The sequence below is a fragment of the Lissotriton vulgaris genome, chromosome 8 (genome assembly GCF_964263255.1).
Source record: "Lissotriton vulgaris chromosome 8, aLisVul1.2, whole genome shotgun sequence".
In the NCBI taxonomy this organism is placed as follows: domain Eukaryota; kingdom Metazoa; phylum Chordata; class Amphibia; order Caudata; family Salamandridae; genus Lissotriton; species Lissotriton vulgaris.
This window is the reverse complement of record NC_141696.1, coordinates 163,176,541-163,203,679: the sequence shown is the minus strand read 5'-3', so window position 1 is coordinate 163,203,679 and position 27,139 is coordinate 163,176,541. Positions and strand designations below refer to the sequence as shown.

Here is a 27,139-nt window from a genome sequence, read left to right as displayed (position 1 = left end):
GTGCGAAGAAGCCTCCGCAGTCATAAAGACACAAAAAAGTAAAATATTTTTGTGAATTGCAAACAATCATAAACTTACATAAAAGTGTAAGTTTACCTTTGAGAATCAGGCCCTCAGTGAGGGTAGTGTATGAAACTGACAAGAATGAACCGTTTTCCAGATATCAAAGGGGATCAGTGCTGTTTGTAATACAACCAAGACAACCCCTTATTGGACCTGACATTCTTGGTGTGGTTTTCACCGAATCTTTTGTCTTTAATTCTCCTGTTCTTGCTGGCTTCGATTTTGATGGCCTTAGGACTGTGAGCACTGTTTCACTGCTGACTAGTGCTAAAGTGCTTGTGCTCTCTCCTTAAAACATATTAACATTGGCTTCTACACAATTGTCATGTTGAATTTACTTCTAAGTATCTAGTCCAGTGGTGCTGCCTGTACCTAGGGCCCGTAAATTAAATGGTACTAGTGGGATGCAGCACTATTTGTGTCATCCACTTAAGTAGCTTTTTAAACATGTCTCAGGGCTGCATTTCGACCTGGCAAAATAAACCTTTTGGTGTGCCTTTAAGTACATAAAAAGCATCCCTAGGGTAGGCCCTAAACAGTTCAGAGTGCAGGGTTGTAATGCATTTAAAATGTTTTGCATGTCCTGGAAGAGAAAAACTCTTAAATTCGTTTTTGTGAATGTATGCAAATCTACTATGTTTTGGAATATTTAACCATTGGCAATAGTAGGCCTGGATAGCTGCACCAGTCTTAGGTTTGCAGCCATACTACTGGGTTGGTGGACGTAATAAAGTCAGACAGAGTGGGAGAAGACTGTACATCAGCCACCCTGCCTTTAATCCACCTTTAAAATTTTGAGATGTCTGCCGGCCTTGCAGTCATTTATATACATTGGAAGTAACAGCCAGTAAGGGAGTTCCTGTCAATGAAGGAAAAGCTTGATGGATAATTCAATCAAACATGATGGCTGGCCATCAAACTTTTACAAAGTTTTTAATTATCCAAACTCCTAAAGCTGGAATTTGATTTAAAAAAAATAAAAAACTAATGACCCCTTTACTATGGTAGTAATGTCTATGGTATGGGGGTCATTTTTCTTTTTTTTACCATCCCTCACCACCAGGATATACCCGACAGTAACAGACAAAGCCAGAGTGAATTTTACTTTGTCAGCTTAAATTGTGCTCTCTGCCTGAAAACTGTTGGAAAATGTCCATCTCTGAAGAGTCACACCAAACTTTTAGCCTTCCTGCACCTCTTTTTCTAGTTTTTATTGGGTTTAGGACTCTGAGCACTTTACCACTGAAAACCAGTGCTAAAGTGCATGTGCTCTCTCCTCTAAACATGGTAACATTTGGTCTTATTCAATTTACTTATATGTCCCTAGCAAGGTGCACTACATGTGCCCAAGACCTGTAAATTAAATACTGCTAGTGGGCCTGCAGTACTGATGGTGCCAACCACTTAAGTAGCACCTTAAGCATGTCTCATGCCTACCAATCAAGAGCCTGTGTTTGCAGTTTTAAACAGCCATGTCGACCTGGCAAGTTAAACCTCTTGCCAGGTCTAAAACTTCCTTTTTAATACATATGAGTTATCCCTAAAGTACGGCAGGATGCAGTGTATTTAAAAAGTAGGACATGTACTTTTAAGTTTGAAAAGTTCTGGTAGTGAAAAAACTCCCAAACCCATTTTTTACTACTGTGAGGCCTCCCCTTCCCATAGGATATATTTGGGGATTCTTTATTGCATCTAATAAGCTGTAATTCCTAATAGAGAGAATGTAGATCTCTCATGTTTAATACCTATGGATCAATAACAATGAATCCTCTTTAATGGTAAAGTCAGATTTATTGTTACTACTTTGAAAATAGTATTTTTAGAAAGGCAGGCATTATACTCCTCCTAACCATTTGATGCCTGCTGCCTGTCTCTGACCACTGGCGGGGTGGGGTGACAGCTGGAAATTGTGTATTCCCTCTAGACCGCCACAGACAATAGAACTCGTTTCGGGGTAACTGAAAATGTGTTTGCTTTGTTTGCCCTAAGTTGGCAGGGTATGCTCAGATCTGGAACCCTTGCTCACTTTGTCACTGGATTCAAGCTAGCCTGACTGATGAGGGGTGTTACCCCAAATCTGGTCCCAGGATGCTTGTTTCCGGTTCAGGGAAGACCTGGCCTGGCGGTTCAGGCTGGACTGTTCCCATGAGGCACAGGGTCAAGAATGATTTGCATATAGCTGGATCTGAATTGAGGTGGCGAAGTGATCTAAAGAACGATGATAGATTAATCCCAGATCTGTGACTGGGGGTGAGTGTCTGAAAGGTTTTAGCGCTCTGTCCATCATCTCCTTGTGTTTGTTGTGTGAAATTTATGTCAACTGTCAAGTTCCAGAGGACTTTCAGGAACTTTTTTTTATCACAGAAATTATAAGAAAGGTGAAGAAACCCCCTCCTCTATGTCGACCGACTGTTGCACCAGACCAAGCCCCATTGGAATGCATTCAGTTGATGAAACAGTGCTGGAGTGAGCAAGCAGAACGAAGGCCTACATTTGATGAGATCTTCGACCAGGTTGGTTCATGAAAACAAAGACTTTCCATGTATCTTCAGCTCGCCAATGAACCTTGCTAATGTAACATGGAAGAGATACACCATATTTTAGAAAAGACTTTTTAACTATGTATATTATTACCAATGTTATTTGCTGGAGTCAGTGTGCCTGATTCGCAAAGATTTTAATGTGACTTACTCTTATAGTACACATTGTATTCAGAAGTATTTCTGGTTTACTCTTGGAATTCAGGAGAATTATAAAAGTAAGTCACAAAAAATAGCTGTGAATCTTATTTGATTAAGTCTAAGATATCCCTGCCCTATTGATGTGCATATACAGCCTGAACTGTATAGAGATGTACATAAGGTAAAATACTCTGTTCTATACTCACATTTCATCACTTTCAGGAGTGACTGTTGGGGTTCTGTTACCTCAAATATGAAACAAAACATCTTGTGTGAGTTAGGGAGCCTGATTTCCAGTTTGCAAACTTCTATGAATATCCAATCAGAATACGAGTTAGCTAGCATAGGTTTATAGAATATAATAATGACAAAGAGTTCTGTACTATACTGGGATGAGATACAAAGGAAAGAGATAGATAGAGGCAGAAAAACACAGCAGCAGATTATAAAGACAGAGAGAGAGAACAGGGAGAGAAAGAAAGAGACAGTAGGACATTTCTCCAAACGGCATTCGTTTTCTGCATATGTGTCCAGTACAAGTGTGCTACTGTCTCTGCTCACTAGTCGGAATCAATGCACTGTTAATGAAAGGAAATTCGGCCTAGGGGCTAGAGCTGCCTCCCTGGGAACCCACAGTTAAATCCCAGCCACTTCACTTGTCTCAACATTGTATGATTCTGGGCAAATCATTTAATCTCCCTGTGCCTAGAAAATGTGAAATGTAATGTGTATAAATTGTATTTGTGTGGTTCCCACTTGATGCACAATATCCTCTAGTTCGTCTTGTAGTTCGTCTCCTAACCCCTCATGTAATATAAAGTGATCTGTTGCTTCATAGCTAGCTACCTCTCACATGCGAGTTTTATGCTCAGGTGCCATTATCCACATCAAAAGCACAAGTTTGTTTTGTTCTAGAAATCATTTTTGTTTATATTTTGAATGCTCTTTTTTCATTTTCTTTTGTCATTCATCTTTTTTTCATATATATAATATAACAAAAAGAAAAAATAAAAACATTCAAAAAATGAACAAAAATGATTTCTAGAACAAAACAAACTTGTGCTTTTGATGTGGACATTGGCACCTGAGCACAACACTAGCGTGTGAGAGGTAGCTCACTTACAACTCACATAAAGACTATGTCCTCTCTCATACACAGCATAATACTCCAAATATATATATATATATATATATATATATATATATATATATATATATATATATATATATATATATATATATATATATATATATAGATAGATAGATAGATAGATAGATAGATAGATAGATAGATAGATAGATAGATAGATAGATAGATAGATAGATAGATAGAGATATAGGTATATAGATAGATGTAGATAGAGATATAGATAGATATATAGATGTATTACTCAAAAACCAAAGGTTAAAGTGACATTGTAGTTAGGTGAAATTTTCAGTGCCAGCGTAATATTGTGAACTAAACAGAAGCACTGATATTCACCTAAAGTTTTAGTTAACCCCTTCGATGCTCATGACGAGCCCAGCTCGTCATGAGGTACACCTCTCGTCTGCTCATGACGAGCTGAGCTTGTCATGACCACACCCGTTTTTATTGCTGTCCAGCACAGCAGAGGAATATCTGCAGCATCAATGTGGTTAACATAGCTAACTATAGCCTGCGTCAACAAAATTAGAGTCAACAGACCTAACTATAACTTGCACCTTGGCCATGCACTGCTTAGGACCTCACATATTACATCACTCAACACATGTTCTATGCTATGATTTATTACATCGTTGATGACATCTCAAATGACATCATTGATCACATCACTGATGACAACATCCAATGAGTGTGCTGGTTTGTTTTATAGTTTAAATGGTAGCGGATAAGTACCATATTGCTTCTCCACCTAATTTTGTACAGCCTATGTCGAGCCAATTGGTGTATGTGTTTACAAAACACGTGCTGCTAATGAATCATAGGTGTGTAGTGGTATTGAACACATAATAAATGTTTGTATTGAGGAGCAACTGTATGTGCACGTGACAATTGACAACTTGTGTCCAGTATGTTTGACACAAGTTTTTGGTTCTGCAGAAAAAGCTTCCAACAAGGCAAAGATTCTACGTAGTAGATTCTAAGTATTGCAAGCAGCCTTGAGTATCTTGATAGAATCAAATCAGCATAACAATTTCTCCATAAGATAGAAGACTGTCTGCACCAGGTACTAAACTATGTACACATCCTTCTTTTGATTCAATGTATAATGCGCAATCTGTAAAGTTTTCACCACCTTATGAAGGCTGCAGATAGTATGACATTTAGCACCTTCAGACCGTGGTATTTTAAGTGAATACTCTCTTTCGAAAGGTTTTGCATAGAGTGAGCACTTTTTGTAGTAGATACTTTTTAATGCTCTGTGGTGTATTTCTTATGAGCGTTTCACTGTCTGCAAACGCTCTCTCAATAGAATGAACACTATTTACAGTTCCCACATTTTTACTTATGTCCTCTTGATTTCTTAATGTAGGTCCATTGAATGTGAAGGGTTTGATACAGGTAAAGGCTGTCCGTAGTATGGCATTAGGTAAATAACAAGCTCCGTATCTGGAGGAAGTTGGTTTTCTCTAAACAGTTGTATACAGATTGAACACCAGGTGCATTAGGGGTACTGTTCTACATGTGATTATTAATATGAACTTGGGTGCCCATGAATATGATATAGGCTCAGTTTTGTGCATAACAGAAGCTTGCTTCACTTAAGGGGGCTGAATGTATGATGGTATTATCAATGCTTTATTTTATACTGAGTTATTTGGCACTTACTTTCAAACCTGTCATACTCCGTTATAGAGTAATGTATAGTGCAGTAGCTTAAATGATGTCATCAATCATTTAATTTGAGATGTCATAAATGATGTCAGACAACATTTCATGAGCAATGTAATATGTGAGTTAGTAAGTATTGCATGGTAGGGGCGCAAGTTATAGTAAACCGTGCTATTTTTAGTTTAAACGTTATGTTGACACTGAAATTTTCACCTATAGCATTATTTTAACATTTGGTTTGCTGTGAATTACTAAGGTTTTTTTTAAGGCAATCAAGATATCATTACAATTCTTAAGTATAACATTATTTTAACCAATGGATTTTTAGTGAATTTCTATTTTTTTGTACAAAGCAAAATCTAATAACAATTCCAAACTATTGCATCACTTTAACCTTTGTTTTCTCAGTGAATTACCTGGGTTTTTTTATGTAAAGAAATATTTTGCTACCATACATAATATCCACCCCCTCACTTAGCCTTTGGTTGTGTGCAGTGGGTGGTTGGCAGCAAGGCCTGGCCGCAGGCTCTGCAGTCAATCTCACCAGGGGTAGCTAACCCCATGCCTCACATAGCTTTTGGTCATGCGTGGAATGGGGTTGGCTGCCGGGACTGGCTTCCAACCAGGTCCTGCATCCTACCCTCACAGGCAGCCAACCCCATGCTGCATATGGCCTCAGCCATGCATGGCAAGGGGTTGGCCGCAGAGCCTGGTCTGTGGCCAACAGCCCACTGGCTGCAACCCTATGCTGCACATGGCTTTTGGTATGTGCGGCATAGGATTGGTCTTTGGGCCAGGGAAACCCCAATCCCCAGGACTTTTGCTGTGCACAGGGGGATGTGTGCCCCCCCGCCCCTCCACAAGCCTCTTCGTGCTCCATGGACCCGTTCGTCCGGGCCAACCAATATTTGTAAAGGGGAGGGGGCATATGGCCCCCTTTCATGAGCCTTAATGTGCTCCGGGGACTCCATCTGGTGGGGCCGAATTAAATGAGTAAATGAGGTGGGTGTCGCACGGCCCCTCTCCCTGAGCTTGTTGTCGACCCCTTTCCCCGGGGCCTCTTTAAATCTTAGATGGATGCTCCGGTGCTCACCAGGGGACCTAAGAAGCAACACTAATATTAGGAGGATGGGGGCATACAGCCTCCCTTCATGAGCCTCATTAGACCACGGAGACCCCATCCTCCCGGGTTCAAATTAAATTAAAAAGAGAAGGGGTTCATGGGTCCCTCCCCGAGCCCTATTATGCCCCAAGGACCCCATCCCCCAGGCCAATACGAACTGAAAGGGGGCACTGCCACAAGGCTTTCACAGGCACCGGAGACCCATTCCTAGGACCATACATTATTTAAAAGGGGATGGAGCTGTACAGGCCCCCTCCACAATCCTTAATAGGCCCCAGGGGACCCCATCTCGCAGTCTACAGAGGCTCAGAATTAGGGCCACATGACCCTCTCCACTTTTTTACATCAATCGGCCCCAGGGGATTGGATAGCCAGGGAATAAACCGGCTCGGGGAGGGAGCCACCACTCCGCCTCCTGCCTAAAATATCACCAAAAACAAAATTGTGGGTCGCCATTTACTTTTTTTGTTTTTAATGCGACCCTCTGGGCCCCCACCCCACAGGGTATATGGGGGCAGGGTATCCCTACCTTGCCCCCTTATATTTTTATTGTTTTTAAACTTCTGCCCCCAAGTCTTGTAATGGCTGCCAGCAACATTTTTCTCATGTTGTTGGCAGCCAATCACAGCAAATTGGTCCAAGAGAAGAAAAGCTCCCTGGGCCAATCAGAAGGCTTTATTTTATAACTGGCTCTCCCGCGATGCGTGGAGTACCTCATACCCAACTGTCCAGATATACAAATATTTTAAAACTGTAGTTTCTCAAAAACTACTGAGCAGATTTGTACCAAATAACAAAACACACTCTTTCTGGATCAAGATCTAGCTTCCGGCCAAGTTATCTAACTGTCTATCTATCTATCTGTCTATCAATCTATCTATCTATCTATCTATCTATCTATCTATCTATCTATCTATCTATCTATCTATCTATCTATCTATCTATCTATCTATCTATCTATCTATCTATCCTCAACCAAACGGAAGAATTACACGTACATCTGTGAAGTGATCGAACTCATGAATCCATAACTCACCAGAGAGACAAATTATTTGCAATTCCGCAAAACGCAATGACCATTTATCCCACTCATTATGATTACAAACTCACTAGAGAGGTTTGAATCACTACATGAGAATGGCAAGACAGCCAGTCACCAATGACTTAAAATCATGAGAAACAAAAACGAACTGTCATCACTGTATAAATTATCCGCTGAAAACCTAAAAACAAATCCCTTCCAAATGCAATTTTATTGTAAATGAGCACCTTAACACTGTTTTTCATAGTTGAAAACTACGTTTCCCACAATGCATCTGCATTTCACTGTTGTGTGTTTTTTCACTGCGCACTGAACATAAAAGAAGGCTCGTGTCAGAGCTCAACACCCGTGATCAAGCCTTCGGCTGAAGACGAAACGCGTTGGGTTAAGACGAGAGAGCTGAAAATAAAGCTGTTGGTTTAAAGCTTACTTGTGCCTGAGTGAGTGCCTCCTCATGCACCGGTGTTGAGCCGGATCTGTGTGTGTGTATATATATATATATATATATATATATATATATATATATATATATATATATATATATATATATATATATATATATTACTTATAATCTCAAGATTAAAATCAATGAACACAATCAATGAAGTCAAAAAGATGGATATATGAAATATCCTCTAGGGTCTTCCTCAGGAGCTACAACAATATCTTCCAGATAATTTTTTCATAATTCTATAATGTAACTCCCGAAAAAGGAACAAAATATTTAAACAATTAATTATCAGGTTATGAATAGCATTAGAGTATAGAATACAGGATCATTAACCATTTTACCGGAAACACTTTTGGGCCATTCTCAATGTGTTCTCAAGCAACTAACAGCCTTTCTGCCAATACAGCATTCCTTTTCCCCACAATTACAAAACGAGTCATTGAAATGAAGCATTAATATACCAGTATATGTTTAAATAGTATGAGATTAATTATAATTAGCCATTTATTTAAAATAATTACCATTACAAATACTTTATAATTTTCAAACATAAATATGTTTTGTTCTCCACAGTAAAATGTATGTAATCATTCAGCAAAGAAAGCTAAGAATATTTTCCCAGATTCTTTCAAAGTTTGCCAGTTTGGATAATTCTTCCATCTAATTGTTAGCAGTCCTGCGGCTAGGTCCTTTCCAGTTTCAAAGAATTCGCCTTTTGCCTATCATGACTGTTTTCTGTATTCTTAGTTTTATAGTGAGCTCCTTGGTTGCAGTTTAGATACACTGTTAAAAATTATTCATTTTTCTTCCAAATGTATATATTTACTGTTATTTTTCAGTTTTCAAGGTGTCCATAAAATTTGAAAAAGATTTGCTGTTGTTACAATCATTTATGGAATGCTACCGCCTGTTCTATAATGCATTCGTTAACTCTCTTCAACATAATTCCTTCCACCCCTTCTCTGCTTTTCCAAGTCATCTTCAACATAATAAATCATTTGCACGCATTTTTCCCAATTCATTTAACTTTTATTCTAAATTCTTTAGTGCAATAAAATGCTACTATAAGAGCTGTGATAGGGTTTGGAATCCACAGAGAGCTTGAACTACCTACAGTGTTTGAAATCAGGATTAACCCCTTGCGTGCTTCGGACAGCCCCGGCTGTCCGACGTCACGGTGGTGGTGCGCCGAGGATGACCAGGGGCCGTCTGAACTCCGCCCACTCATTAATTTGCCCGCACCGCGAGGGAATGTGCGCAGCATGCAAAGGGTTAATGTGTGTGTTAGTGAAAACACCAAAATAATTATTGAAAACATTGGCCTATACTGCACTAAAGTCATTAGAAATAGTGTATCAGTAATTCTTGGGCTGAGAAAATATTGACTCATTTCCAGGGCCTCAGGTATTAATGGCCCAAAGGGAGATAAGAGAGAGGGGCTGAATGTAGGTTGGTTGTTTCTGCCCTTCCCTTATGTGTGGTACTGTGAAGTATTCTGAATGTTATTTTGGTTATAGTACTCTTGGTGCATTCAATAGGAAAGCTCCAATGAGAGCACAACACAGGAGTAAGAGTAGTCAGTAGATGATGGTACTCGAAATTAAAGAATATGTTTTTGTAACCGGTTCAGTGAATGTTAAAAGTCATTTGTTGTGTGAGTCACAGTATTCCATTAAAAAAAGGAATGAGGAGGAAATCTTCTTTTACATTTTCTGGTGAATGGGATAAAGGAGAAGAAGTAAACACATTGGGAGAGTGAGATGAGGCATTGTTCTGGTGGTGGAGTGGAAAGAGAAGTTAATATGGTGTTATAGAGAGAGAGAGGTCTAGAATACAGAGCTATCAGTGGAGGCAAGCATCTTCTGAGAGTAAAGCAGGGTCTCAAATAGTAAATCAAATTGAGCAAGGATATCACCTGGTATTTGAATCATGACTTTAGCATTATTAAAAACAGAGATAGACATCTTCCCATGAATGTTTACCTTTGTACATTATGTTTTTTAATTAATTTGCATCTTGATAACAACGTCCTTCTAGAGGAAGAGGCTGGAGTAGAAGAGATCTTTTTTGAGTGCCAATTCTTCAGATCTTGAAAGTCTCCAGAATCTATCTAATAACCTCTGCATGGTTTAAAGTTCTAAAAATCCTCTTTTCAAAGTTTGAGGGGAAATTATTTCGTATTACAGTAGACAGCCTTTTGAGAAAGGGGCTGTCTGAGTGTACCATGGTGCAATGATGTGGTTGTGTGGTGTTCTGAGATGTGATAAGCCCAGTACACAGTGGTACACAACAAAAGTATGGACTAGGAATTCAGTTCATTCAAATAATCATCAAATCATATATTTTCTCAAGCACAATTAAAACACAAATAAATCAGTGATAATCCCCATCAAGTCATCCCAAAAATCCAGTATTTTTAAGTTTTCATAATCGTGCTCATTGCTAAAGAGATCACACAGTTCTTATTGAATTAAAAGAAAAAGGGATGTGCATATACCATAAAAGAAGCAATGGATCAAACTGAATATTTGCTATTGTTCATACAGATCCTCAGCATCAAAACATAAGAATTTGTAATTAATTCAAATTGTTCAGTTGCCTACTACATCAACAGTGTTTCCACACACAATTAGTTAAGAGTCTTTATCCGGACTGAGAGAAACCTTTAAGCATATGCGAAGGTAAACACCAAGGGCCAGATGTAGGTGGCCCAATACCGGTCGGTAACGGCCGAAATTACTGAATTTCGACCGTTACCGACCGGTATTGGGCATTTGGGATGTAGGTGGCCTAAATTGCAAATTCGGTAATTTACCGATTCGGTATTTTAAGGAATCAGTAAATTACCGATTCCTTAAAATACCGAATCGGTAAATTACCGAATTTGCAATGTAGGGAGCACTCAAATGAGTGCTTTTCCCATTTTAGGATAAGTTGGTGGTAAATAAGGAATACCTTTGAAAATGCAAATCTGTGCATTTTCAACTGTGCCATGTGGCAGACATGGGGCATGTATGTGTGCCACATCTGCACACAAGCACGATTCAGGGGGGCACCCTTGAATGTTACCCGCATTTTACCGAATAGGTATTTTCCGATTCGGTAATTGCCATTCATTCCTATGGGCCTCCAGGCCCATAGGAATGAATGGCAATTACCGAATAAGTAAATACGGATTCGGTAAATACCGAATCTTACCGATTCAGTAACTTTTACCGAAAATTTATATACATTCCATTTACCTATTCTTAAATACCGAATCGGTAAAATTTGGTATTTAAGAATAGGTAAATTGGGATTGCCTACATCTGGCCCCTAGTCTCATACACCAGGCACGTACATGTTGCACCTAGATCTCTGCAAGGGATGCTCAACTTGTTAGCTATTTTACAAGTGTATGAATTCCATAATTATGAGTGGTGGAGGAAGAGAGAAGGCGACATTGTGATCTTGATGTAGCATTGCTACAGACTGAGATGTGGATAAGGCTGGTGCGGTACAATCTAGGTTATGGTTTTGAAGCGCATGAACACTTAGGCTGATGTGAAAGAAAGGGTGCCAACCACAGTATCCATTATGTGTTCCCCTCTTGTAACCTATGTATGTTATTAAGATTGTATATGTGCATCTCATCAGCACTGTCTCTATTAGTTAATTAGATATTTTGGGATCTCCTATTTGGTTTTATTAGTAACATCACTGTGCATCAACAATGGGACTGTTGTTTCTGAAACGTAAATACTTTAACCCCACACTCAGAGTTATGTTCCAGATATTAGTCACTAACTTACAAGTATTAAAAAGTAAACAGGTTACAGTTTATATCGATATGCAATCGTCTCAATTTTGCGCAACATTTATTCCAATAACCTTTAGAGACTGTTTTGTGAAAGCGTTTGCTTATGTTTTCTCTGTTCTACTTTGTGTATTTATGTGTATACAAATGAGCTAATAAAGATTAAATCTATCTGTAGAGCAAAGGAGCATTGTGCAAAAGATTATGACATGGTTTGTTACAGTATTTTGTTTCTGTATATTATATTACAATTTCTATAATAAATAGTAAGTTTGAAGAAGTAAATAATAAGACAAATCCTTTATCAGTTTAAAACTATCAATAAAGGCAAGAAGACCAACATCATAGACTCCATGCTAAGAATGCTTGAGCAGTACTCCAGTAACCTGGAAGACTTGATAAGGGAGCGAACAGAAGAGCTAGAGGTAGAAAAACAGAAAACGGAGAAGCTACTTTCACAGATGCTACCTCCGTAAGTAATACATGTTAAACTCTGTATTTACAGGAATTTAGTCATGCAGGGCTTCAAAAGCGGATGTAAGAGTGGATGTAAGAGTGTTATAGTTTTTAAAAAGACTAGGATATTTTTGGTATGTTACTGTAAGACATTCAGTTTTATCTATATCAGAAATCCTTGTTACAATCAATGCCTGTTTCTCTGCCATCCGTTTATGAAATGTTTGTTTTCTGTCAACCATAGTTATGTTATATATATATATATATATATATATATATATATATATATATATATATATATATATATATATATATATATATATATATATATATATATATATATATATATATATATATATATATATATATATATATTCACTGAAAAAATCAAGGGTTACAGGAGCATTATAGTTAGACTCATATGTCACAGCACAAATCCGTAGAAACTCAGCAGAGCTAAGTATAACTTATGCCCCCGCAATGCACTGCTTATGACCTCACATATAACACCACTCATGACATGTCACTTAAGACATCTCAAATTACATTACTGAAGACATCATCCAGTGAGTGTGTTTCATAAACATTTATGAGACTTAACCCCATGAGTGTGGTGTTAATTCTCCCGCTGTGCGGGAGAATTAACGAGTGGGCGGGACTCAGACGGCCCCCGGCCGTCATTAGCATAGACCCACAGTGACACGTGATGGCTGGGGGCCGTGGTGAGCACCTAAGGGGTTAAAGATATATACTAAGCTACTGCATAAGTTAAATTACTATTCTTTCTGTACTACTAATGAGTGAAACTATTTCTAACATATGTCATCTGAGTGGTTGTTTGACTGTTTCAGTGTGTGAGTGGGTGTTTGAGTGGCTGTTTCAATCAATTAATCAGGATTTATAAAGCATTGCAAGTCATCCTTGAGCCTCTCTGGAGTTGCTAGCTGCTTTGTGGTGCTCTGTTAATTCGAACAACCATGTCTTGAGTATTTTTCTGAATTCCTGGAGCAATACAGCATTCCTGAGGTGCTGTGGAATGTTTTTCCAGGCTTTGGTCTCCAGGAGAGAGAAGAAGTGTCCTCCGCTGTTGGATCAGTGGATCTGGGTGTGTGTCAGTGAGGAAAAGGGAGGCTGATAGCAGGTGTTTGGTTGGTTGGTGGAAGGCCTTTTGTTTATTGATGTATGCTGGTCCTTCATGATGCAGGGCTTTATATGTGTGGGTCATCATCTTTAAGTGGCATCACTTGTGGATCAGGAACCAGTGTAGCTTTTTGAGGTGCTGGTGACGTGAGTCCATCTGTCGAGCTCAAGGATGACTCTTGCTGCTGCGTTTTGTATTGTCTGTAGTCTCTTCAGGAGGTGTGCAATGATTCCTATGTAAAGATTGTTACCACAGTCCAGTTTTCTGGTGATGAAGGCTTGAGTGATGGTCCTTCTGGTGTTGATTGGGCGCCACCTGAAGATCTTATGGAGCATGCATAGGGTATGAAGGTAGGTGAGCGAAATTGTTTTTACCTGTTTCTGCAAAGATAACTTACTGTCCAAGATGAAGCTGAGGTTGCAAGTGTGGTCTGTCGAGGCGGAAGAAGGGCCGAGTTTAGCAGGCCACCAAGTGTTGTTCCATTGCAAGGTGCTGTTCCCAAAGATGAAGGCTTATGTCTTGTCTAAGTTGAGCTTGAGACAGTTGTTCTTCATCCATTCGGCAACGCTCATCATACATCTGTGGAAGTTGGTTCTGGTGGTGGAGGGGTCTTGCGACAGCAAGAGGATCGGCATAGGAGATAATTTTGAGTCCGTGCAATCTGATGCTGGTGGCCATTACGGTCATGTACATGTTGAAAAGGGTGGGCCTGAGGAACGATCCATCCTTGTGGGATGCCGCAGCTTGTCTCCTTTGATTTCAAGTTGACTGACGGGAGGCATATTGTCTGTGTTCTTCCGGTGAAGCATAATAATCCATTTGAGGGTATCTCCCTGGATTCTGATGTGGTGGAGTCTGTTTATTGAGATGTGGTGGGAGACAAGTCCAGGAGGATGAGGGTTGCAATTTTGCCGTCATCTAGGAGGGCCCTGATGCCATCAGTGACTGCTATCAGGGCTGTCTGTGCTGTGGTTGGCTTGGAATCCAGATTGAGAGAGGTCCAGGAGGTTGTGTTGTTTCAAGTGTTTGGTGAGCTACTAGTTGATTTCTTTTTGAGAACCTTAACCAGAAAGGGGAGCAGGGAGATGGCCTGGTAGTTCTTTGGATCTGCTGGGCCAGCAGATGGTTTCTTCAGGAGGGCCCGCACTTCAGTGTGTTTCTAGTCCTCAGGGAAGGAGGCCGTGGTGAGGGAGGTGTTCAGGACTTTCTTGGACTCGTCGCCAATCATCTGGCTACCGAGGTTGAACATGTGCTGGGGACATGGGTCTGTGGGTGTTCCAGAGTGTACGAAGTTCATGATTGAGATTGTGGCTTGAGTTGTGAGAGGGTCCCAACTGTTTAGCAGGTGTTTGAGGTTCATGTTCATGGGTGAGTTTGAAGTTCTCGTAGATGGCTGAGATCTTGTTGTGAAAGAAGTCTGCCAGGGTGTCACACAGTTCTCGGGAGAGGGTGATGTTGTTCCCAGTAGCTGTGGGTTGTAGAACTCCTTCACATTGGTGAAGCCCTCTTTGCTATGGTTTGTGCTGGCTTCTATGTACTCTGCTGGTGCATTCTTGTTTGTTTCTCTCAGAAAGTGGTGGCACTGGCCAAGTGCTGTTTTGAAGGTGGTACAGTCTTCTGTCTTTTCAATAGCACACCATTTCCTTTCCAGTTGCTTGTATTTGTTTTAGGAGGATTTCAGCTCCGTGGATAACCAGCTGGCTTCTCTGGTCAGTGCTTTGGGTTTGGCTCTCTTCTCAAGGCGATTGTGTCAGCACATTCTGTGATCCAGTGGGAAAAGTTCTTGGCAGCCTGCTCTGGGTCCAGTGATGTGTCTGGGACGTGGGAGTTGAGAGCGTTGTTCTACTGGTCTTCTGATACCTTTTTCCAGTTTCTGTATGTGGAGCTGGTTGACGTGGTGCCAGTGTTGGTAGATCCTGTGAAGGTGAAGTGGACGCTGTGGTGGTTGGTCCAGGTGAGCTGTGATACGCTGTTGTTCTTGACTCTGTTGCTGAATGCAAAAGTCGGGTTGAGCATGTGGATGGAGTCGATCGCAAGTTGTTAGAGGCCAATGTTGCTCATGCTTTTCAGGAGGTCGGTTGTGTTGATGTCATCAGGGTGGTCGAGGTGGAAGTTAAGGTCTCTTAGGCAGACGTAATGCTCGGAGTAGGGGTTTCTCTGATGGTTCTTTTTCTGTCTGTGTGAAGTTGGAAATTAAGATGTTCCATTGTAGGTTTTGGGTTGTCTGAGGAGGTTGTGCAGCTGATGGTGTCCTTTTAGATGATGGCAATTCCACCTCTGTGTTTATTGCTTTAGTCCCGGCAGGTTATCTTATAGCCTTCGGGTGTGGCGAGGGGATGTCTGGCACGGAGTCGGAGTTCAGCCAAGTCTGTGAGAAAGATGACATCTAGGGTGTGGGAGGAGAATGTGTCCCAGATCTCCGTGGCGCATTTGCCAAGTAATTGTGCATTCAGTGGAATGCACTGGAGTTGTGCCAGAGCAAATTCCTGTGTTCACTAAGGCTTCTCTCTTGGATGATGGCTCAGTGTAGTCGTGATTTGCAACAGACTGACCTCTCTGCTGACACCTATCTCCAGGATGAATAATAATTTTAATTGTGGTTTGTCACACAGTGCACACATTCATTCTTATTAAAAATTTTAAAACAAAGATTTTAAAAATTAAGATAAGGTAACTTATGTAGTCTTTCTATAAATGCAATGCACCAAGTGTTTCTTTTTTTAGATTAATTTTATGGATCCACAAAACCGTTTTGAATCCTCAAACAAATATTTGGTCTGCTGGTTATATTGCACACAGATGCAATACTAAAACAACAACACATTTAATACAAACATACTCTATTGCAATTTCTATAAGTATATCACTGCCTGCGTGTGGGTGTTTGAGGGGCTGTGTGTGTGGGTGGCTAAATGTGTGTGTGAGTGAGTGGCTGGGTAAGTGGGTGAGGGAGTGCACAAGGCAGCACACACGGAAAAAGCAAAAATGAGGTGAAATAAGGCATTTCTCCTCGTCTCACCATCTTTAGATCAGTGTTTACCTGGTCTTAATTTTGGCGCTTCCTCCTATGTAAGCTGCCCTTGTACATAGGGGGCATCGTCAAAATGAATGGGTGTTGCGGTGAAACGCCCACCGCAACACCCACTGCCCACCCATGCCCACAACTTTCAACCATAGCGTGAAAAGGGGCCTTATATACAAGGCAGCTTTAAGCCACCTTAGCGGCTTAACACTGCCTTGTACATAAGGCGCAGCCCCTATCACCACCACAACGTCAATATAGGTGAGAATGTGGTGGTGATAGGGGCTTGCACATATGCCTCTTCGTTTTCATTTCTATTTCCTCATTTTGTTTATGGTCCTTTAGGTGTTGATCTCCGTTTAACTGGTTGCTTCCATTCTGTGTTGGAACTTTGCTTCAGTCAGGCAGGCACAGGCGCTTGCTGTCAGATTTTCAGTGTAAAATGTATCTGTAAAAAAAAAACAATAAGCACTATTTCGTGTGAATGTATCTCATTAATATGAATTGTGTGAAGCCTGAACCTCGGATGAGTGTTGCCCCCAATGTTCATCTGTAGGCGTTGATGTTGTACCATCTCATATTATCACACACGCATTTCTTAAATTCAAGCAACCCACAGAATACGATAATATGTATATTATGTGTATTACAAGAAAGAATGGGATGCTCCCCTTTACCCAGTTCTTGCTTCGCTGCCTTCTCGCTTTCAGATCCGTAGCCGAAGCTCTGAAAACAGGGGCCACAGTGGAGCCCGAATACTTTGATCAAGTGACGATCTACTTCAGTGACATCGTTGGATTCACGACGATCTCAGCTCTCAGTGAACCCATTGAGGTCGTCGACCTCTTGAATGACCTGTACACTCTGTTCGATGCCGTTCTTGGCAATCACGATGTTTACAAGGTAAAGAACGCCAACAAATATATGTTCCTCTAGCCAGAAATTAGTCACCTGACCTATGTCATACTCAGATCAGTATTTATAGAACCTTTGTCCGAGGCAGCCTCCGTTTTGGGGATTATTTTTCTCTTTTATGGAACATCATTTTGTAGAAGTGTCATTTTGGTTTGCTGTTTATTTTCTCTTGCTTCAGAACAATGAAGAAAGAACAGCATCAAACATGTTCTTTTTCAGCACCAAGCCTCATAAAAATAAAATTTCCTTCCACTCTCAGTCTTTTTCAAGAAATTGTAAACATATAAACAAGATGAAATCAAGGCACTATCTTAATATAACCCTGACTTGATTAGAGGGAATGTAGGATTCCAGAGGTAATTAAGTATTAGGAATATTCTGCAGAAACGACATTTAAGTGCAAGCGTTATGGCAAAGAATGGCAACCCCACCCTTACAATCAGCAGCTGGAGAGAAAAATAGCTCGACCAGCCCATTGTCTCTTCCATTTAACTGATTCAGAGGCATTGCAGTGCTTTTCTTGTAAAATGGCAATTTTAGTTTCTAGTCTAGATAAATGAGAGAGTACCTTGGTTGTGTGACACAACCGCGCATGCTTAAACCATGTGGCCTTAACCACGCGGTCTTTACAGCTACAGCGTCTTTATCAAGTCTTTACTATGCATGCCTTTACAATGAATTTTGTTGTAGAGGCATGTTTGGTAAAGGTATATGTGTGGTAAAGATCCCACCAATATAGGGTGGTGCAGGTGCACACCTAAGTCAAGATAATTTTATGTTTGATTTTAAGTGGTGTATAAGGTATTTTAAGGTGTGTAAGGAATTTGCGTGCTATTCTCTATGTGGAAAACGACCCTAGTTTCCCATTTATAATTGCGAGAAGAACTGTGGGAGAACCCACAGTGAAGGGAGTGCACAGCTTGAGGACTAAATGTCTCAAAAAAATGTATAATCAATCAGTTTCAACAATAGTGAGAAACGCTCAAAGGCATCAAGGTTCATTTGAAATCATCAAATTTAGTTAGTATGCCATCAAACAAATCATATACAAAAGATCATTGGTATCATTCGCAAAACATTTTTGATAAGTATTGACGAAGCAGTCTATTTCAGAATGATCCTAAACCAACACAAAAATATATACATAAACATGTAACTCCATGTAGATGTAATTCTTTTTCAAAAGTCCCAATGCATTTCGGGTTTATTGAAAAACCCTTTGTCAGGGGTATCAATTTGCATAAATGTGGTGATCTTCAAAGTCAGAAGTGCGTCCACAGTTTTGCTAACTTCTATAGTTACAAGAGCTACAGATGAAGGCATTATAGATACACAAACTGGAAAACACCTGGTGAACCAAACACCAAAAGCTCCACACATCTACATGCTTCCCAAGATGCATAAAGATCATTTAAGACCACCCTTTAGGCCCATAGTGGCCGGATGCAACTCAATACATGAAGCAATTGGATATTTTGTGGATTACCACCTACAGACACTGGTACAAACTTGGGACACGTACATACGGGACACTACGGACTGTCTCTTAAAACTGGAAGCAATTGACAATGTGGTAAACCACGACACTCTATTGTGCACAATGGATGTTGTGGCTCTCTACACCTCAATAGCACACAATGAAGGCTTAGAGGCAGTGGAGTGGAGACTGCTGGCCTCGACCATACCATCGGAATTAGCTATCTTTCTTCTGGAATTACTACACTTCTCGCTATATCATAGTTATTTTCTTTGGCAGAACAAATTTAATTACAGAAGACGGGAACATCCATGGGCTTTCCCGGAGCCCCTTCGTATGCCAATACCTTCATGGCCTATTTTGAATACCAGCACATGCTCACCAACCCCACGTGGCAAAACAATGCAGTGTCAATTTTTCGATACATTGATGACATCCTTGTCATATGGAATGGCCAAAGACATTTACTTGAAGACTCAATTAAGACTCTGAATTCACATAACCCGAGGATTCAATTCACACACAATATTCAGGAAGAAAAAAGAAACTTCCTGGACATTGAAATTCGCAAGACTGCAACTGGTTTAAGCACATCAGTTTACACAAAATCGACAGATGTGAACAGTGCACTTCACTTCACAAGCGCACATCCATTCTCGTTGAGGAAACACCTACCAATCTCTCAGTTCATGCGTATAAAAAGGATCACCTCAGATGAACAACTATGCAAAATTAACATTCAGGATCAAAAACGCAAATATCAAGCGAGAGGATACCCACTCACGATACTCAATCAAGCAGAAGAACAAGTTGAAAAAAAACCTAGGAAGGACTTACTGCAAGCCTCCATGAGAACACCATCACGAAGAGAAGTATTTGTATTAAAAAATTCTACTCAAACTCCTCTCATATAAACAATCATCAAGAAACGATGGGAGATCATTGAAAATGAACCTGACTTCCATAACATCTTTTTGGAACCTCCACTATTTGCACATCAAAGATCAAAAAATCTACGTGAAATTTAAAAACCTCAGGAAGAAAAACCCATGGGAGGCTTCAAGGGAATGACGAAATGCTACAACTGCGGCCAATGCAGCAATGTAATTCAAGGCGACATCTTCATGCACCCACAGACGGGCAAAAAATTGAAATTAAATCACACATCCAATTGCAATACAGAACAAGTAATATATGCAATTAAATGTCCCTGTGGCTTTGTGTATGTAGGCAGAACTAGCAGGAAAATAAAGACACGCATTGTAGAGCATAAAAGCCGAATTAGGAACAAAAACACCACATCTCCATTGGCAGTACACTGGGACACGGCGGGACACACTATACCTCAACTACTCTACACAATTCTTGAAAGTGTTAAAAAGGTCTCTGGTATAGATATCAACACTGCATTAGCCCGCAGAGAAACACATTGGATCAAAATATCATGTACGTTGGCCCCCAATGGGCTCAACGACCATTATGAGATGTTATGTTTCTTATGATGATACCAGTGTATAATTCCATCACCCTTAAATATTTGTACAGGATTTGAACCCGCTTCTGTTCCTTGGTTTACACTACCTCAGGGTGATATTCCTCTTTTGTACCCTCTCTGAATACTCAGTTTCTTTTTACAGATACTCTCTTCTTTTTTAATGGAATCATACTTTGTCTGGACTTTTTTGCCACTTAATGCTTTACTCCTTTCACACAATACAACACGAGCCATCTCACACTATGATCGTACCTCAGTCCGTTTTCCACATTGTTTACACATTAGGGCTTATTTCCGGGTTTCGGTTAGTTTTGCGTTCCCCTCATTGCAGAACACGTCCCCTTTTAATCGCGTAGCATTCTGGGACAGCTGACATACACTTCGCGTCTCGGCGACTGTTATCACTGGTGGTCAGCAACTTTTCTACACTACGGGTAGGTCAAACATGCTTCCGCTTTATGTATTCTCTTTTTAATTTCGACGCGCACAGTTTACTAACCGTGCGCCTCCTATTAGTTCACAGACTGATTCTCAAGCTTCCGCTCTGGGCACCAACCCACGAGAACTCCTCCAGGCTTCCGGTAAGCCCACACTTGCATTTGTTTACTTTCTTTCACGTGGACTTTTCTATCATGCATTCTTCATTAGAGCATCTTTATTTTTGGCAGAATGGCACACACTCAACTGTAGCTAGAAGGTATTCTCTGCTGCACTCGGCGCCTTTGGGGGTGTTCAGGCAAGCTTACTCTTTAATGTTAAACCTTCTTCTTTTGGGCTCTTCGGGACCTCTATTACCTATCGCCACACATTACTTTAACGCGCTTTGTCTAGCAGCTATATGGATTTTGGTTATTACTATCAAACTGAGCACATTCCTTCACATTTCCTTTCAAAACAACACATCTTGGGGTGCAAATCCTACATGTAAAGCAGTATATTCACTGCATATTGTTGTGTTTTAGATTACTGTGGACGCACTTCTGACTTTGAAGATCACCACATTTATGCAAATTGATTCCCCTGACGAAGGGTTTTTCAATAAACCCGAAATGCATTGGGACTTTTGAAAAAGAATTACATCTACATGGAGTTACATGTTTATGTATATATTTTTGTGTTGGTTTAGGATCATTCTGAAATAGACTGCTTCGACAATACTTATCAAAAATGTTTTGCGAATGATACCAATGATCTTTTGTATATGATTTGTTTTATGGCATACTAACTAAATTTGATGATTTCAAATGAACCTTAATGCCTTTGAGCGTTTCTCACTATTGTTGAAATTGATTGATTATAAATTTGTTTTGAGACATTTAGTCCTCAAGCTGTGCACTCCCTTCACTGTGGGTTCTCCTACAGTTCTTCTTGCAAAGATCCCACCAAGGCACCCACCCGCCCAGAGCCCTAAAATGAGTGCCTCCTGTTTTATATTCTACCCTCCCGAGTCCTATTAACTACCCCGATCCACTACCCTGTGCCCTAAATTCCAGTCCCCAGTCCAAAAAACCACCCCACCCTCAGCACCCCCACCCTACAATTGCCTTCTACCCTGAAAACTACCCTTCCCTCCTGCCCTGGGGCCTAAAACTCTCTCCCCAGTCCTTAAAACTACAAAAACACAAACCCCCCTGAAGTGAGCCCTAAAAACTGTGTCCTGCCCTAAATCCTGCAACTCCCACCAGCCCTGAGCCCCAAAACTAACCCCCCCAGCCTTAAAAACGACCCTGTCCCCAGCCCCACGTGCTGAGCCCTAAAACCGGTCCCCTCCCATAAAATCTACCCCCCTGCCCAACTTTCCATGCTGCTTCTCGGACTTCCTGCAGTGTTCCTTCCGGTTCCTCTCCCCAGAGGAACAACAGCTAGAATGCTGATTGCCCTCACCAAGAATATGCGCGGTTAAGGCAAGCGTTGTACAGCTTGCTGGTAACTGGCACGCATGTTTAAGGACGTGTTGTAAAGGCCGTTTCCCAAGTACCTTTTGTCTTTTGACTGGGTTGCCAAGCACAAAAACATTCCATGAGTCAAAAATTGAACATACTGGACACAAGAAGAAATAAATACAGGAACAAGGATGACAATCTGCAAAAAGGGATAAAGACATAACACCAATTGTGACTATGCAAAACAAGGGAAATACAATAGGAGAGTAGTAAAAATCAAATGACAAAAAAGGACTCAGAAAAAAGAAATAAGAAAAGGGAGATTGAAGTGAGAAAGTTAAATACACAGGAGAAAATAAGAAAAAGCAGGTCAGGAATAAGTATCCAGATCTTAACGGGAAAGCTGTACAAAAGCAAATGAGATAAGTCAACACCATGACAAAACTAATAATAAAGCAGTGTTAAATAGTTAAAAACAGTAAAAAGACTATAGCCATTCAGAAGAGAAAAAAAACAAAGAGCTTCTTAAGATTTCAAGACAGTAGTGTCCATTGCATATGAGAAAATATTTTCAAAAAACACTTATAGTTTGACAGGATCATCCAACAATTTAATAATGCCATCATGGGTTATCTTGCATGAGCAACAATGAAGAATTTAATTGCACATTTTCAAGTGTCTCATCTGAGGTCTCAAGGCGAGGAATTCCTTGCATCTGGCTTTGATTGCAGTAGAAATATCCTGAGATATGAATACGTTATGGAAGGACCCTATAATTCTTTTTTATCTTTAGCTACTTTCAAAACCAAAATAAGATCTGTAAATTAAAAATAAAACATAATGATGCCCCTAGGCTTCTATGACTGAGGATTGAATCTTCCTAGATGATGAGCATGTGGCAAAGTAAGAGGAGGGGAACTAGGAAAAACAAGCAGGTCTGAAAGGAATTTCTTTGGAAATTGAAGATGATTAGGACCTTCACCAGCTACATAAATGGAGATTTTGCAATTACTTCGGATTTCCAAATCCTTTGAAAGTTAGTAAGGTATTGAATGATTCATCCATTATGTATCTGACTGTAGTAATGAGGTGATTTTCTGGAAGTTTGGAATAATAGAATATTGAGGTCAATGCCTTTGGTGTCTTTGAGCCGTCATCCCTTTTTAGGCCGCTCTATTCATGGAACAGCTGTAAAGAGAGATTTGCCAGTTGTCACACTAGTAAAGCAGATTAAGGTCATTGGTAATGATAAGGTTTTTGTATATTTATTTAGATTCAGGGTACATTTTTTAGTCTGTTGCTTTGGTGTAATGCTGAACAAGATCACTGTTGACAAGGAAGGGGACAGTAAATTGACAATAGTATCATTATATTCAACCAGGTATAAGTTAAAATCGCACAGAAACATTACTGTTAAATCATATAAACTGGTTTAGGAAATGCTCAATACATCTTTCAAGGAACATGGAATTTTCACACATATGCCCTTATTAGGTTGTCCAGTGGACCACCTCCGACAGACTGTTGGAGTTGGTTTGCCCAACATCCAGGGCAACAGTCCAACTACAGGATTAAGTTACCGGCAGTCGGAGCGCAGCAGTCGGTGGGAAAGATCGCCAAGGAGTCCGTCAGGGCGGCGATTGGACAGTAATCCCTACAATGAAGGCGTAGGGATTACGATGTCCGTTTCCTCCACCCTTTTCATGTTGGTCCCACCACCGTGCAAAGACTGTCAGATAGGGACTTTGGGGCCCCTTAGCAAGGCCCTCATACCCTGTGAGCCACTGCTATGTGGCCAGGGGGATATTTGCCCCCCAAATATCAATGCACTGAGTGCCAGGCACCGCATGGTGCCTGGCACCCAGTGCATGGATGTTTGCAAACATGCATTTCTCTACTGTGGGCTTTTAAAGCCTACAGCACAAGCCACAATAGAAAACTGCATGTTTCTGACCAACTACACCATAGTAGTATCATAATATGGTGGGTGGAAGTACTTGTTGTATAGCATTTTAGGACCCTAGTGTAATTTTCCCGATTCATGCCCTTATATAGGTATAAATCACAATATCCTTATATAGGCATAGAAATCACAACCATATTTAGACATAGCTTATGCAGTCAAAATACGGCATGGGTACTTCCACTAGTTCCGAAAATCCACAACGATTTCTTGGAAAACTCGGCTTCAGCAGTTAGGGACTTCCCCTTGCTTGAATATTGATTTGTCCAAGAACTCATGGAGTTTTCAAAGAACTGAGACTCTTTGATGACGTTAATATGTCCACCTTTACGTCAAACTCGGCACCTTCAAGGTATAAATATGCCCACACTTGCCCTAGCAAACACACAGTGGTTTGGAGCAGTTCGACTATCTACTTGCCCGACGCATCCTGCTACAGCAAGTGCCGAAGGAAGCCGACCCTCCAGGAGACGCACTGAGAGAGACGCTGTCTTTTCTCTTGCTGAGAAATCCAGCTCCAGTGTTTCCAAGCTTCCCTTGCGGGGTGTTGGGAAACTGAGTCCGGAGACAGAGAGATACCAGACCTCCTTCATTCTAAACCAAGGTACGGAGCTGATTAGACCCTAAGAGAAATCTTGGATAGATTCTTGGCAAAAAAAAATACTAAACTTATGCTACACCTCACGTACTTCTTCCCTCGTACTAGACTTAGGTGAGGTACATCAGGGTAGGCGTATTTTAGAAGCACCAGTTGAGTACTTTTAGTCTTTATTTATTTATGTATGTATTTTATGGCTTAGAAACCATACCATGCTTTCACAGTATTATTTTATAATACTCTTCTTGCTGTACGCATTATACTTTACAGCCAGTATTACGATTCTCTACATGAGAAAGAAGACTGTTCAATAAATACTTTTATTGAAAACGCCGTCTCTCTATTCCTCTGCACCGCTGGTGAAACGAAGCATGCACGATTGACTGAGTAAAATATCTATCTATTGTTTCCACGACTCTGAAGATCAGTTTTATCTTGGGAAAACAAAGTTGTCAAGTTTATGCGGTTGTCAGAAACGAATCCCTTCTTGTTCATTCGAGAAAGTTTCTAGTGACCTCTGAGCTAGCTGGCACTCACAATTAGGTCTAATATATTCGAAAGAGACCTAGTAGACGTAAGTCCTACGTCACATCTATAGGATATATTATTCCAATGTGCAGAGCCTATTGGGAATATAGGAAATACACTACATACCAACTACATGTCGGGTGGTCTCCATCTGGCGGTAGGATGCTCGTCCAACCGCCATCGTAATTAGGCCCATAATAGTGTGATATATGATGCTAGATGTTGTAGGAGAAGATGACATATTTAGTTTTAAGAAGGAGTCAATCAATAAATGATTGGTATTTAAAAGTTGTCATTTAAAATTGTTGCGGATCACTGCTACATACCACCAACTCTATACACAAGGAGGCATATTATCAAGGGGATTTACCTCCGCTTTTTTGGCTTTAAATGCAAGAAAGCGGAGATAAAATTATCTCCCTATTACCTAGCTGTCGCTAACACCAGTTAGCGACAGCTAGTAGGAGATAATTAGCGACCATCTTGGGCCCCACTTTGCATGTCAGTGATATTTATCACTAATGACATGCAAAGTGGGCGTGCCAAGATGTTAGTGACTGGAAACAGTCGCTAACATCGCTATCTCCTATTACCAACTTTTGGAGATATTCGCGCTAAGTGCGAATATCTTCAAAAGCTAACACCTGCCCTGAGCAGTTCTTAGCCATTTTATCCAATGGGAGGTGGATAACATGGCTAAGAGCATTAGCTCGGTAATGCAAGAATATTCAGCGATATTCATTCATTTGCGGTGATTTTTATCGCATTTGCGATAAACCTTGGTAATACCAAGGTTTATTTGCGGTAAAAATCGCAGCAGCTCAGCTGTAAATTTTTGTCTCTAACCAAGCAATAGCGATAATTATCGCTATTGCTTGGTAATATGCCCCATTACCCCATATAAATATGGAGTAATCTGTTTCATCCTGTACCATTCACAATAGGCCATTCACAGCAAGATATTGAACTAGTGCTTCTTTTCAGAAGTCCACAAGAGCTAGAGATTAGACATTTAGATCCATCTGATGACTAATTTCACAAAATACACATGTAGCCAAAGATATTACATTGTTGAGGATAAAATTCATAGATCTTAAAGCTGGTCATGTGGCTATGCTGTGTGGAAATGTTAAAGATGGTTATCATAATCAACATCATTTTGGACAAGTCATATCAGGTATCCCCCATATTGGCTAGTCAGTACTAACACCTCATTGTTAATTACTTGTTTCACATCACAATCCTCAGTGTTTGTAAATCAGTAAGTGTTAGACTTGGCTGTCTCTAGTTGGCAGAGGTATATACTTCTGACAAATAGGGACTCACCTCCTCTAGTCAGGGCAAGGGGATCACACACTTAGATAACCCCTGCTCACCCCCTTGGTAGCTTGGCAAAGCAGACAGGCTTATCTCAGAGGCAGTGCGTTAAGCATTTATGACCATATACAGTAATAAAGTGAATACACTACAAATGGACACGACACAGTAGTATTAAATAAATACGGATATTTATATAAGGCTTAGCACAACACCAAATAACGATAAAATTATACCACAATCTTAATAAATACTCTTGGAAGAAAAAATAATAGTTCAAGTGTAGTTTCTTCTTAGCACAAAGTCTTTAGTAACAAAAGCTACTCTTCTTCTTTAAATCACAGATCTTGGCAACAATGTAACCCCCACAGGA

The 27,139-nt window shown here is 40.4% G+C and overlaps 1 protein-coding gene across 1 annotated transcript in view; it reads left to right on the top strand.

Annotated features, from left to right (window-relative positions):
- LOC147696807 (retinal guanylyl cyclase 2-like) overlaps positions 1-27,139 on the top strand; it is a 408,956-nt gene that overhangs the window by 335,983 nt on the left and 45,834 nt on the right. The window contains exons 11-13 of the mRNA XM_086933248.1: positions 2,428-2,576; positions 12,280-12,443; positions 17,301-17,493. Of these exons, the coding sequence (XP_086789374.1) occupies positions 2,428-2,576; positions 12,280-12,443; positions 17,301-17,493 (506 nt within the window). The remainder of the gene's footprint in view (positions 1-2,427; positions 2,577-12,279; positions 12,444-17,300; positions 17,494-27,139) is intronic.